Below are 14,998 nucleotides of genomic sequence, written 5' to 3' on the forward strand. Positions count from 1 at the left end.
TCCGTGAAGAATTTCTTCCTAATGTCCAGTCTAAACTTGCCCTGTTGCAACTTGAAACCATTGCCCCTGGTTCTATCCCTAAATACCTGTGAGAAGAGACCAGTGAAATGAGCAGTTCAGGGCACGTGGCCTAAGGGAGATGAGGGATATTTTCAGACAGATTAGCAGAGAACGAAGACCGCCACAAATAAAAGAGTTCCAACCCAACTCAACTTCATTAAGAATCAAAATTGTTAAGAATCATAGAATGCCTTAGGTTGGAAGGGAGCTTAGAGATCAGCTAAGCCAATCTCCCTTAACCAGCCCAGGTTGCTCCAGGCCTCATCCAACCTGGCCTTGAACATCTCCAGGGAGGGGGCAGCCACAGCCTCTCTGGGCAACCTAGTCCAGAGTCTGGCCACCCTCGCGCTGAAGAATTTCTTCCCAAGATCCAGTCTAAACCCATTCTCCTTCAATTTAAATCCATCTGCCCTTGTCCTGTTGCTGGACACTTGTCAAAAGTCCCTCCCCAGCCTCCCTGTAGGTCCCTTCAGGCACTGCAGGCAGGGATAAGGTGCCCCCGGAGTCTTCTCCAGCTGAACACCCCCAGCTCCCTCAGCCTGTCCTCGCAGCAGAGCTGCTCCAGCCCCTGGGTCAGCTTTGTGGCCTCCTCTGGACTCGTCCCAACAGCTCCATGTGCCCCTTACGGTGGGGACACCAGAAGTGGGTGCAATATTGGAGGGGGGGTCTCAGCAGAGCCGAGCAAAGGGGGAGAATCCTCTCTCCTGCCCTGCTGGCCACACTCCTCTGGATGCATCCTAGGTTGGAAAAGACCTCTAAGATCATCTAGTCCAACCGTCTACCCATACTATCTTGCTGGGCTGAACTCTAAAGGCCACTGACAGGCCTGCCCTTTGCATGAGGCAGCCAAAATTGAAGGTGGTGGTTCCCGATGAGCCCTGTTGGCTTAGGCAGCATCGAAATGCTGTGTGTCTCGTCACAAAATTGGTCCCTGGAGGGAAAGTTCCCTCCTCCATGGTGCTCCTCTCTGTGTGACAACAATGTACTCTGCAGCGGGTACTACGAGTCATTTAGGAGAATGAGCCCCAGTAGGAAACTATCCAAATGGATAAGTCAGAGGAAGGAAATTCATTTTGATGTGGGAGATGCTGTCCTCATTAAATGAGAGGAGGTACTTTGTTTAAAAAGCACATCCAATCACTCAAAAATAAGGTATTGCTATCAGGTTTTTAGCCTAGTGCTCTGTACATACACCACTAAGAGCAGAGGCATGCATCACTAATAATGCAATTAAGGCCCAGTGACAAACAATGCTGAACAGGTAATAGGTAAAAAAAAAATAAAAGAGGGTCTGCCCTTCAATTTGACCAATTCAATAAATAAGAAAGGTTTGAAAAGGTCTTAAAAACTGACCCTCAGAATTGTTAAAGTTGGACATTGTAACAACATTTTGCAGTGTCCAGGATGGTGTTGAGCCTTAGGAGCTTTCACTGCCCATCAGAATTTATTGCTATGCAGTGATTTGCGTAGCAAAGATTTGTCCTTTTGTCATTCGTATAACTGGCTTCTAACAACTTTCCACAAATATCACACAAATCTAAAGACACTGCGAGAAGGGCAGCACGGTGAACCAGACGTGAGCTTTCATTTGCTATGGTTATAATAGCTCCAGTATGGATTTTTTTTCTTTTTTGACTTGAATGGCACACCAAGAACTAAATTATTATTGAAATTATTACTATGAAATAGGTGCAGAAGTAGTAAAGCACTGTCTGTGCGGGCTAGAGATTATTTCTGTTTTAAAGACCTCACTGTACTGTCGTGTATCTGGACGAGTCGAAATGACACCTTCTGCGCTTTAATTTTGGAAGGCTCTGAAGAAAACTGCTTCTAGGGGAACAGCTTGTTGAGCTACAACCGGCTGAAATAAAACACACCAAAAAGAGGGAGGAAGAGGTATCCTACAAAAATATCAATGTTAAAGATATGCTCTGCTAGAAAGGGATGCGCATAGTGTGAAACAACATAAAGAACCATCTTTATCCATACTTTGGAGTCACGCTTGCACGTGCCTCAAATTTTCCAATAAATCTCTGATTTCGTTTCACAATGAGCTCGTGACACACAGCGGTCCAGGATGGAATTTCATGCCAGTGATCGTGTAGCATCTGGCCAAAGGATAGCTAAAGGGCATCCGTAGTGCTTTTCAGGATAAGATTACTTGTGCAATACTTCCCCATTTTGATGTGCGCACCACGACTTTTTCATCTATGCTACTTCAACATTTTAAGAAATCCTCATACATCTGAAGTTTACAGCCATTTTCAGGATCAAGTCCAGGCTGTTGCTATGGAAACAGACATATTCCCCCAAATACCTCTCTCTCTCCTACTTTTTCTGCTCTAATCATCTAATTTGCAAGTGATTCATACAGAAAAATATCTTTGTTCTTTTTCTTAGAAAATGTGACACATTTCATCTTCTTCTCACTAAGTCCAGTAACAGTGTTCTTCTAAATTTAAATGTTATAAGCCGGCGGTTAGACAAAATTATTTTATAATTCAGTACACCTTTGCCTTATTTTTTATCTTAAATACCCCCCATTCTGCAAGCAGAAGAGAGAACACATTTGGCTTGATGGTGAAAAGCATGAGATTTATACTCACTTTCCAATTGCATTTGGCAGAATTGTAAGTTGATTGTCATCTACTTTTAAAGTTGTAAGCCTTTTCAACAGTCCTGCGAAACAAGTAAGGAAGTTGTAAGAGAAAAGTATTCCACATTAATCTTTTTTTCCTTTCTGTAATCTCTTGTATCCTTAAACAAGTGTCTAACACTCAAGAACCTTGATCTAGATTTTAGAAAACATCTGTATGTAGGACAGTACAGGGACACAGTCTTGTCACACTGAAAATATGTTTTAAATAGACTGAAGCACTGATTAAAAGTTGAGCTGCGAAATACTAAGTGTATTTCTGGAGTCTTGAAAAAAATGTAAAAAAAAAAAAAAGAAGAAAAAAACCCAACCTCCCACCTGTGTAGGAAGAGTGGTATTTCTGCTTATCAATGTTTCAATGGAATTCAAGCTCTGTTGCCTTGAGGGAAGGATGCTCAGGTCAGAACATGAGGTGAATTATCTGAAGTAAATGCTTCATGTACAAACTTCCCAATAGGCAGATATAGACAGAAACCCAGAATCAATCCTGAATGCATTTGTCAGTGCAGTTAATTCTTATCATTAAAAGAATAATTACATACCTAAGTGTAAGCCCATGCATAACTGGGTAACAGTTACCAAAAAGGGAGGGAAACTTCCGCTTCACCAGTGTGTAATAAAAAAGTAAAGGCAGAAAAAATGGGAAAAAATTGCATTGCAGTGCTAGAAACGGAACCTTAAACAGATTTCCACCTGCTGGAATTTATTAACATTTCAAAATCTTCTTTTTTTTTTTCTTTTCTTTTTTTCCCTGAAAGAATTTTGGATATACTGAAATATCATTGTTTAAATGATTATTTGCAATTAATGTTGGCGAGAATATAAATTAATCACTAATACAGAGAAAAATGTTAAGCTGGATGTGCCACAATATGAAAGCCGAAGGAAAATAAGTGTTTAATTAAAAGGGATGCTAGAAACACTGCTCATTTCAACTGCAAAACATTTTTGTTGATTCTTTTTCTCCCAAATCAGCACATTCCAAGAAACATCTAGATCTCAACAGGATTTTCTTTTAAGAGGAAAAAGTTCTGCCAAAATGAATTTCAGCAAGCTCTCATCTGAAAATGCAGGATTAAAATTACTCCTTTTGCTTTACTTCTCTTAAATCTATAACCACTTGGTGACAGGAATTTGGAAATGAAACCTGAATATATCTAATTGCAGAAATGCACATTTCAAATTGTAAACACTCCTTCCTTTTGCACAGGGTGTAAATGCCCTTTAAAAGGGCATATGCATATCAGAAAGTCAAATAAAGCAAAAATTCTGGGATTTATGGTGAGATGTAGAAGACCCAAATGGAAAGCAGCTGTCAAAGGCACCGAGTAACACGCACGTAGCGCAGGGATTAATATGTTAACTATGTACTAATTAGCATTGCATTTTGGAATCTTGACTAAGTTGATTTAAAATTGGGGAAAAGAAGAGTTCCTTGTTCAAAGGACTGCACTTCAGGAAGTTTAAAAGGTGACGATGATACGGCAGGCTCGTCAGCTGGAAGCAAAAGAAGAAAGACCTCACGTGTTTCCAAAGAAAACCTAAGGGATCGAGACTGAAATGAACTATCCAGATGCACAGAGTGAGGTACCTAGAAGCACTTAGCTTCCAGAATTTTGATATATTCTAAATTATTCAGGAATTTAAGCACTCAATGTGGTAAGAAAAGAAAATGGTTTGAACTGTTCCTTTGTTTGATGTCATGTGGAATTGCAAAATGGTAACTGAGAGCAGTAATTTCTTTCAAGACTCTCACATCGTTAACACACACCCTGTTATACTCCCTTTCGAATTTGGATCAGATCGATCATATCAGCTTATTTTCTTTAAGATACCAAATCAGAATATTCAGTATCTCCTAAGCATTTACAAAATGGTCCTCACAAACTGCCCAGACACAGATGTTTCAAACTCTTTTGGAATTTCATGGCTGCTCTTGTTCCAGCTATTATAGAGTCTAATAATTAAAAACCAAACAAACGAACAAAAAGCTATGCATGAAATCCTCAGCTGTAAATTTTAGAAGAAATCCTGAGCTTGTCTCACCTATGGAGTCTGGCAGTTGCTGCAACATATTAGATGATAACAGGAGATCTTCAAGTCCTTCACATCCTGAGATGTCCAAATCAATAGTTTCTATCCTGTTTTTTGACACATCCAGGTACACGAGCTGTTTTAACTTCCCTATAGACTTAATAGCACGTTACAAAGTGTTACTTGAACAGATACACACTGCACACCAGTTTCTACGCATAATTAAAGACAAACAATAGTAATGCAGGCTTGCATTCAGTTATCTCAGCATCCTTTTCTACATCCTTTTATTTCACTGAAGTAATATTGGGGGGGAGGGATCTAACTGCCTTCCCTCCAGATAACTGCAAAAGGAACTGTCCCAAACTCAACTGATTCACGTGTTCCAGATTCATGATCTCTGCCAAAAATTTGAGCTATCAGTCATACAGCTGTATCATTCCATCATTTGGACACAGAGCCAAGAGGCATTTAGTCCCAATTCCCATCGACTCACCAGTCCTCGAGATTCCTCAAGGCTGGGCATGCAGGTGAAGCTTTTCTGCATCAAACGGATTCTCTGAATTTTCTACAATCTATATTAGACTTTAGATATTCATAGTTCAATTCTGAGCGGTTAACCCCCATCGGACACTTTCGTAAATACAGCGTTTAACTGCAGCGTTTATCTGCAGCTCTAACATCACCGACCAACGTGACAGAATTCCCCCCCAATTTCTTTGAAATCTGTGTAGCCTCTTAAGAGCGTGAAACCTGTAGAAGCAACTTGCTCATTGATCCATCAGCACAAGAGGGTCACATCATTCTAGACATGGAATTTCACCAAGAAAATCAACCATAACCCATTCTCCTTAAATGACAACCTGCAAGTGGATCAGCATACCACTTTTAGTGGTTATTTACTGTGCACAGGAAAAAGGAAAATAGTTTCAGAGAGCTTCATCTAGAGGTACTTTTCAAATAATATGATCGTAGCTCGCTTATCACCTCTTACCCTGCTGAAATCTGCTCTGTGCTTCCAAGAAGGCACATTATCTTTCGTCTGAGTTGTTTTATAAGGGGAAAAATCCAACTTTGCCACTCTACCTATGTCAATAGTTGAGCGTAAACTTGGTTTCTAGTACAGGCTCCTTTATAAAAAACTAATTATTGACATCAGAAACCTGGCAAATCTCTAAATCTTGAAATCAATTACAAGTTGGTATTTCCTTTCCATTTTTAAAAGTCAAAATTTAGAGCTAATATGTTTTAAACCTCTTGTAGCAGAGAAGACTTGCATAGAAACTTCATTTAGGGTCTACTAAAATGAGATTCAGGAAACACGAGTTCTTCACTGAAAATAATTACGCTCCCTGGGATTTGGCTCCGTGATCTACTGAACACCTAAACACCCTCTCCAGGGATTCTGAGAGCTCAGCAGGACTGCGTCTGGAACCCATTTCAGCTATAGATACATCAACCAACTCCATTGTGAATAGAAGAAAAAAAGCATAATGGTTAAAATGTTTGTGCCTGCACTTTCTTGTGGATCTGATAGTTCTTCTGCTCAGTCGTACTGTAGCAACAATAGTGCAATATTGCTACTCTTCATCTCCAGCTGGTTTCAGTTTCAAGAAGTGGTTTCGATATCAGCTCTTTTTTATTTTTTTCCCCATTAACAAAGCACTCAAAAAGCAGATATTTGGGCAGTGACTGAAAAAGCTCATCTTCTGTGCAAACATCCTGCTTAACACCAAATATTCTATCCAAGTCAAAAACCTGTGATTGCTCAATGCAAAAAACCTGGATTTTGACTAACAAAGCTGAAAGAGGAAGTACTTATTCCAACACCTAGCCATGTTTGTGCTCAATCCAGTTCCACATTTCCCACCAGCAATGAAGAACATTAGCGTATGAAACCTCTGATAAGGTGCTAACGACGGGGATCCCTTTCTCCAGTCATACTCACTGCAGGTATTTTAGAGTGATAATCTCAATTTATGGCGATAAAACCTGAAAATCAAAGTCCTACTGTGGGAGAGCAACAGCTCTGAAAAAGCACTAATACAGAACTAGACCCAAAGTTTAGATTGTCAAACATGTTTTGTTCTGTTTCTGAATGGAGAGCTTTCCAGAGAAATGGATCTTTATTCCACTGCCTCAGAATGGCTTTTAGCATAGTTGTATCTCTCCATACCACCTCTTATTCTGATATTTATTTAGATTACTTGATATTTCCTCTTTCTTTTTAAATCTCAGGGTTTAGGGGTTTTTTTATAAAACTGTTACCTGATGCATGGGGACCAAGAAGACAATAGAAAAACAAATTTGCCATACAATAAAAACCACATGATGCTTAAATAGAATCCCCATTTAGACACTATTATGTAATAACACAACAATTAAAAGGCTTTCGTGTGAACGGCTATGCCGAGACTTTTATTTCTCGCTGCTCATTCATGACTATAGGAACTAGGAATATGTACTCATTCGAGAAAAGCACATGCATTTCTTTACTGCAAGGTAAATAGTTCACTGGATCACACGATAATCTGAATACATAAAATAAATGTTCATACCCCAGGTAGTATTTGCAAAGAATTATTGTCCATCCACAATTCCTTTAGATTCTGTATTTGTTCGAGAACCTCAGGCTGAGGAAAAGAACACAGCATTATTGACAGTTAAATAAAAGTTGTTTTTTCTTTAGTTAAATATACATTAGTATTTTCTAAAAAATAATAAATAAACTCCCTTCACCTTTTCTTTCTTTTTCTAACCCACCTCAGACTTTCAGGTAGTTAATCACAGGAATAGTATACTCATTTCATTTAATTTAACCGCTGTTGCTCTTTTTCAAGACTTAGAAACTTGAAAAAGTCTTTGGAAAAGAAATGAATACAAAGAAGGACACCTCGGAGGTTCATGTTCTAACAGTCTCTCGGTCGTACGCCATTCCTAACAGGGCAAGTAAAGAGAAGTGAGAATCGTGGAGCTTCAGAAACGCTGCACAGAGAAGAAAGACCAGATCTCATCTTGCAGCACGTGCAAAACTCTGCCTTTTTGCACGATTTATAGTCTCAAAAATAGCTTCCCAGAGTCACATTGCTGAACATTTCCTTGGCCATTCCACACTTATGTACGATTTAATGTCTGCAATTGTCATATTCAGCAGTTAAACCAGCAGTGCACAATGATAAAGCCTTAAAACTACAATATTAAACTTTAATCTAAGATGTTCTATTCTTTTCAACACTACAGGATATTAGTGAGAGGACTGGAAAAGGCAATTCCCCAAATCATTTCTCATTTGTTAGAGCTGGGAAAATCAAGAATTATCAGGGCAGAAACACTTCCCTGCCTCAGCCTAAGCAGCATTTTTCTCTCATGGAACATTGTTTCCACAGGTATTTGCAGAGATTTTTTTTTTCAAAGTCTGCCAGAAATTTCTATTAAATATTTCATCTGCTTCTGACTGGAGAACATTCTAGCATTTTAAAAGTCTGTAGTACTACTGCACCAGAATTATTTCAACACAACTAGAAATAAGTGTACCTGTCTAGCATCACGGGACCTCAAGTGAGACCTCTAATTATCTCCTGTGGCCTAAGCTCTTTAGAATGCTGTAATTCCCAGAAGAAATCTGATTTTCCTGTTGCCCAGGTCACACAGTACATTATGGGAGAAGCTCCTGATGAATCTTAATGAGAAAGAATCTGCAAATTGGGAGAGCTCAATCCCTCAGATTTCCATGCTGTCACATAATGGGTTTTTATTAAAAAATTACTAGTCGATACTTTAAAGATAACTTATTTTGCCTTGGCTAATTCTACTGAGATTTTGTTGCCCTTCAATGGTTAAACCCACTTCTGATTTCCAGGCTAAACTGATCAATGGTCATTTCATCCTATTTTTTCCTGTGATGATGAACATTTCTTTATTCTTCCAGAATGTTCCTTGACTAAGGTTATTATAGATAATCACAATTTCCCCAGTCAATTTTAATTTTCTTTTAAATTCCTCTCGTTAGACAGATGCCCTCCTCAAAGGCAACAGACTGCTCCGATGTTGTGCATATTACGGTTCCAGCTGAAACTTCTCGAGCATGGATTATGGTATGCCTCTATCAGTATCAATACAATTACCAATACTGATTATGGTTAAGCATCCACAGAATCACAGAACTTTGGGGGTTGGAAGGGACCTCTAGAGATCATCTATTCTCAGACCACACTGAGAAATAAACCCGTACAGACTCCAAAACTGCTCACGCCAGAGCAGTATTCGCCGCTTCAGCCCATGTCTTTCAAGCTTCCACAGAGAGCCAGGTTGGAAGGACTGCTCTGGAATGAGATGATCTTTAAGGTCCCTTCCAATCCAACCCAGGGAGAGTTGTCTTCCACATCTTGAGGAATACACAGCAAAATCTTACTGCAGACAGAGTAAAGCTATACATTTAGCATATCCAAAGCCATCAAAGGAAAACCTAGCAAGCTGTCTCAGGCAAACCTGAGAACTTACAATGATTACAAGACTTTAAATATATTTTTATTCTCTGCTCATTACGCTAAATGCTAGTATTGTTTTCCAACCCGATATTTTCAGGCTTGGGGCCACGTCAGTCCTCAAGATTTAAAAAAAAAAAAAAAAAAATCTCATTGGTGCTTTATCTCAGACCAAAGGGTCACTTTTTACTACCTCCTGAAAAAAATGTACCCACATCCATCCCAAACCCAGCTCATCTGCTGCAAGGCAAATGCACTTCTGACAATCAGGTCATTTTTTGTGTGGTTCATCAAGTCCATTGTTTCCAAAAGTAAATACCCATTATCCTCAATAAGCGAGTAGTCATTCCCTCTCCTTAAATCAAGGGCTTTAAAGATGATGGGGAAAGGCTGCTTGGTTCAGTCACCCTGAGAAAGAGCAACCAGCCTTTGTGCTGTTGTATTTGCAGGAAGCTCTTGTTCTTATTCTAGACAGGTTTTGGGTTGTTTCCCCAATGAGAGGCATTATAAGAACCCAAGAGAATAAAGAACTCCCACAAAACCCTGCAACAGGGTGTGAAAGCAGTTACACGACTTCCACGGGCTGCTGGAATGGGACAAATGGCAGCCTGAAGACAGCAGAAGAAACCAGAGCTCAGGAAAAGGAGTAGAGCTTAAGGAGATGTGGCCTCAGAGGGCTTCCAGATGTTAAGATCTCCTGCTCTAGCTCCCTTCTCAGACAACCGTTAAACTTCCCCCAGAGGGCTCCCAGCTCCAGCCAACTGGCACATTTGCACGGAGGAAAATAATTCACATCGGCCGTGTGGCAGACAGAGCTTCATGGCTGAGTTTAAGTCACTCATAAAACCAGCTCTTGAGAGAATATATGTCATATCTTGACTTGAAAATGCAGATTATTTTTCCTCCCCTCAGTACTTCTAAATCACTAAAAGATGGTGTTAAATTCAACTTCAGTCCACCTACGTCAAGAAATGGTATTTATGGTATATCAGATCTCACTGGTGTTTTACTAAACGGTGTTAAAAACTGATTTCTCTCTGTTAGAAATGCTTCTGATGATGCATTTTTTTGAGAATATTTTCATTTTCCATATGGATTGCTACAAGAATGGAATGGAATGGAATGGAATGGAATGGAATGGAATGGAATGGAATGGAATGGAATGGAACAGATGCTGCAAAGACTGGGAGATTTCAAACCCTTGACCCAAACCTTGTGATTTAATGCTCCAGCTTTCCCAGAGACCTGTGGCACAGATGACCTGTTCCCTTCCCTGACTGCGCTAAGTCACTTGAATATGGCTGCTATTTAAGAAGGGACAATTTCTATTTTAGGCACACGTATCTATCTCGTGTTTTGTATAATCTTGTTTCCAGGAAATGAGCAAACAGAATTACTTCATTTTTTGCAACCATCTTTATTCTTACTGCTCCAGACTGTCTGTGCACAGAGCACAGAGTCTTCCAGTGCAAAGGAGGGACTTCAATAACCCGTGATGGACTGTCAAAGAAATTAATCTCTTCTACACCACCACAGGTCTGGGCAGTATTTTTCTCTATTAAAACCCAAATCAGATTTTCAGAATCTACAAACACAGGACCTTTCGATCCTTTTCTTCACGTGATCTTGGTTTGAACTAGTGCCACTTCCCTATGACACTGCAGCATATTCGTGCTGTCCCCCTTGCCTCCTGACTCATTTTCCTTCTGGATTTTGATTCTAGTTCACACATTTATGGACCAGCTTCCTGACAAACAAGTCAACTCAGGGAGTCTGGTCCTAATAGCAGTATGGGGCCACTGGATTTCTGATTTATCATTCTTAGGGGACAGTATACTACAGTATACTACAGTGGAAAACGTAGTCTTGGTTTTAAATTTCAACATCACTCTATAAAACTAAACCACCCTCCCCAAAGAGATCCTCTGAATTCACGAATCACATTTATCTGTCATATGATCCAACTTCCAAGTGCCACTTCTGAAAATTTGATTCTTTTTGCCTATGCAGAAGATTTCTAGTTTTAATTAAAAACCTGAGTTACAAACATCCGTTTTCTCCTACACAGCAGTATCAAGTATTAAACATTAACAGGGGTATAATCATCTTGGTAGATGGTGTAAACCAGATGTAGACTCTTTGCTACAGCTTTCTACTATCACATTTTGAAATTTGCTTAAAGTGAAATGGATGGAGATGTCTCAAAGAGGATGAGGCATCAATTTTTTCTAAGTTTTACTTCTCTTAATGTATTTACAGGTCCTGCAAGACGAAGTCAGTGAGCCCTCCCTAAAAACAGGCACCTTTTAAACCACAGTTTCAGCCCCCTCAAGGTGTTTCTGAGAAGTCTCAATTCCCACAGATGCAGCAGAAACATCTCTAAAGGGAACCGCGACTCGATCTGAGCATTCTGTGATCATTTCCTATACCGATCCTGGAGAAAATTCCCCAAAGCTACTACATCTCAGGGACCCCCACTCTCCCTTCAGAGGTGAGTTAGGGACAGAAATTGCTTCTGGAGTCCAAAATCTACTTCTGTTAATAGCAATCCATAATATTTGCAAGATATAATTATAGATATTATGGAATTAATACATAAGTGATGCAAGTATTTATATCAAGATCATCAGTTCATCCCACACTGAGATATTTCAGTGAGAATCCTCTGTGACCTTGATCTGAACCCCAGATGCCTGATGTAGATGAAGCATATTCTGTTATCAACATTCACCTCACGAACTAGGATAAATCTATTCTAGAAGGAAACGTGGCCATACATGACACAGTTAACGCCTTTTAAGTAAAATTTTAACATCGCACGCACAGAGCACCCCAAACATACAGGCTTTCTGCTAAAAATCTGGTGCGTTTCTTACCAGTTCAGAGAATTCATTATTGCCCAGATCAAGTCTCTCCAGTTGAGTCAGTTTGTGCATTGACCTGTAACAGAGGAGCAAATAGCCAAGATGAAATTTTTACTCACCAAATATCAAATTCTGGTTAGATTAAAAATAAAGCTCAAATGACGCGGCTGCTGCCGAAAGAACCGTATCAGGTTGATATTGATGCAAATGAGAACAATATCGTCCACCCTTAAGACATTTGGTAAAGCTCTTGAACGAAAACGTTAGCAAGGGACAGCAAAATTAGCCAAGGCAAAATCCAAATCCTTCTTCACGGCGTGATAAGAGAGTCAAACAAGAACTTGTGATATGGAGGTGAACCAAAAGTTAACATCTACCATGCTTTAAGCAGGAAAAGGCTTTAAGTGAGGAATAACTCGGGTTTACATAACAGCAAGAAGGCACTTTCATGGAAAGAAACAATGAGGTAACAGAAAAAGTGAAAAATTGCTAAAAATTCCACTATTAGATTCTTCATTTACTGAAGTCAATAGAATAAATCTCTCAGGTTTATCTCAGAATTTGTGCAGTAGAGAAACCAGTTATCTCAAGCCGAGCTCTAGCTGACAAAGGCAGGGATCCTAGCGTGGGGGAGCCTGACTGTTAAAAGTGTTTAAAATTCACCCACTTCGAACGTAGGCAAACTTTTAAAAAAACGCGCAGTTTTAAAACCTACACTTAGAACATATAACAGCAGAAGCACCGACCGAAAGAAGTAATCCCAGAGCAGCAAAGATCTTTTGGAAATGAGAGGAAAATTGGTGAACACCTTGTGAACGCGAGTTGAAGGACTGAGCTGGAAGGATGTGTAGGCTACAACTTCCCTCAGACTGGTGGAAAACCCAAGATTTTTCTAAAGCCAACTTACTACGTGACATGTGTGTACTATTTGCTACTCTGGGTCTTTGCAAAATGAAAGAGTTTCACATTTGTACAAAATCCAGACGAGGATTGCTATGACCTCCGAGAATAAGAGCGAATTCCTCATCTGAAGGACTGAAAATACCTGCTACCTGGACCTGGACCCCAGCAGCAATATTTTTCTGGTACTTCCACAGGCAATTGCTGTTCACACATGTACAGAATTACGGATTTTGAAACGTGAAACTCTGAAACTCTTCAAAGCAATGCATGGTCACCTACGGTCCAACTGAGTTGGTAAAAAAGCTGAGCATTTCACACCGTATTCCACACTCGAACAAAATTTTTCCTTTAAAAAGTTTGCACTCCTGTAAATTCATCATAAAAGGCAACTTCTACTTCAGGTAATTTCTCTGGTTGGATACACAGCTTCAGAAACTGTAACATTTATAAGCGGTTAGATGAATTTCAGTTAGCTGGGACTATATCAAAGATAACGTGCTCTGCCAAATGTACCCCATGGAATATTATATGAGATTTTTCATTAGCCTGTGATATTTTTGTCTCTTTCATGTAATTACTTACATTTTTTCTTATGAAAAGATTAATTACATTTTTCATGTGGGGTCATTTTATAAAGGAGGAACAGGAAAGGTGCAATTATGAGTAATGCTCAGTTAAATATTCATTGCTTAAATGATGTAATGTAATATAATTAATGTGCTAATAAAACTTGCAGCCAAAAATTTCACATAAATCTTTATCCATATCACACTTCGAACTGTTCTCCCATTCACGAGCAGGAATTATACGGAGAAGATCTGATTCTTGTGCACTTCATGGAAGATTCAGAATAAGGCGAATTTTTTTTTTTTTTTAAATTAAGCACGATAATGGCATATGGTTCTCAAAAACCTACAAATGCATAAAACCCAGAATAGAGAGTAGCTTAGGGAGATTACTGAATACTTCGTGAAAAATTTACATCATTCACAATAGTTTTAAAACATCCACACTCCATAAATTATAACCCACATTGTATAAATCAGCAGTATTAATTATAATTCATGGAAATCACATATATCACCCAATATAGCTCTTGCATGTTTGGTTTTGTTGCCCTATTTAGGAGGTTCGCATTTACACATTGCAAACACTTCACATAACCAGGAAAATGCCTTGTGGTTATGGTTTCTGGCAAAGCAAATGAGTCAACTGCCCTGATTTTATTATCTTTTTTAAAATGAAATCATGATATTCTCATCAAAATCCTGGTCAGCTCTCTGTCAGATGGGAGATGGTGATTACAGGAAGGTTTATCCAAACCTACAAGCACATCTGAATTTTTCCCCCACAGGAAGAACTGTCTTCATAAATGACAAGCGTATCTCCGCTAGGCAAAAATTTGGGAGTGAAAACTAGAGTTACTCAACAATAAATACAATTCAAGTGCAAGGTAAAACTGCAGAATGAACACGTGCTTCTCGCACGTCATGCTTCTACAACGACAGGACTAACACAGTTCTAATGGTCACTTACTCCTTGGGCAACAACATACAGGATTATACTTTCATTTGAGTTTATGCTAAATGTATACTATTATTTTCTGAAGAAATAAAAAATTGAAATAAAGGCGAATACGTTGCCGTTACCGGGTTACCTGCTGGGTCAGTTGCAAAGAAAGTTTTCTCACACTGTTCTGGTACACAGTAGTCTTTATTTCAAATCTATTAAAATGTCACATTTAGGGGCCTCTTCCAGTTTTAGTTTTTTAAACTTTACAGTGTAACTTCAAATTCATTAATGAGATCGTTTGGAAGTTACACTGTAAAATCAATATTTAATGCTAATAGTTTACCTAGTGCAGAGTAGTTGGCTAAAGCATTACATGACACAATCACAAAGAGCTGTTTCCTTGGACATCATGTAACGGGTTACAAAGAAAACCCAGTCTCAGTTTTCAGTGAACCTCTATCATAGAATCATAGAACAATTCAGGC

The 14,998-nt window shown here is 39.2% G+C and overlaps 1 protein-coding gene across 1 annotated transcript in view; it reads right to left on the reverse strand.

Moving 5' to 3' along the window:
- The window catches only part of LRRC7 (leucine rich repeat containing 7), a gene marked incomplete at its 5' end in the record, with an annotated part of 58,802 nt that extends 46,628 nt beyond the window's left edge, over positions 1-12,174 (reverse strand). The window contains 4 exon segments of the mRNA XM_009870041.1: positions 2,667-2,739; positions 4,763-4,907; positions 7,309-7,383; positions 12,111-12,174. Coding sequence (XP_009868343.1) covers positions 2,667-2,739; positions 4,763-4,907; positions 7,309-7,383; positions 12,111-12,174 — 357 coding nt within the window.
- Positions 12,175-14,998: the final 2,824 nt, after the last annotated feature.

This window comes from Apaloderma vittatum, unplaced genomic scaffold, assembly GCF_000703405.1.
Source record: "Apaloderma vittatum isolate BGI_N311 unplaced genomic scaffold, ASM70340v1 scaffold16255, whole genome shotgun sequence".
In the NCBI taxonomy this organism is placed as follows: Eukaryota; Metazoa; Chordata; class Aves; order Trogoniformes; family Trogonidae; genus Apaloderma; species Apaloderma vittatum.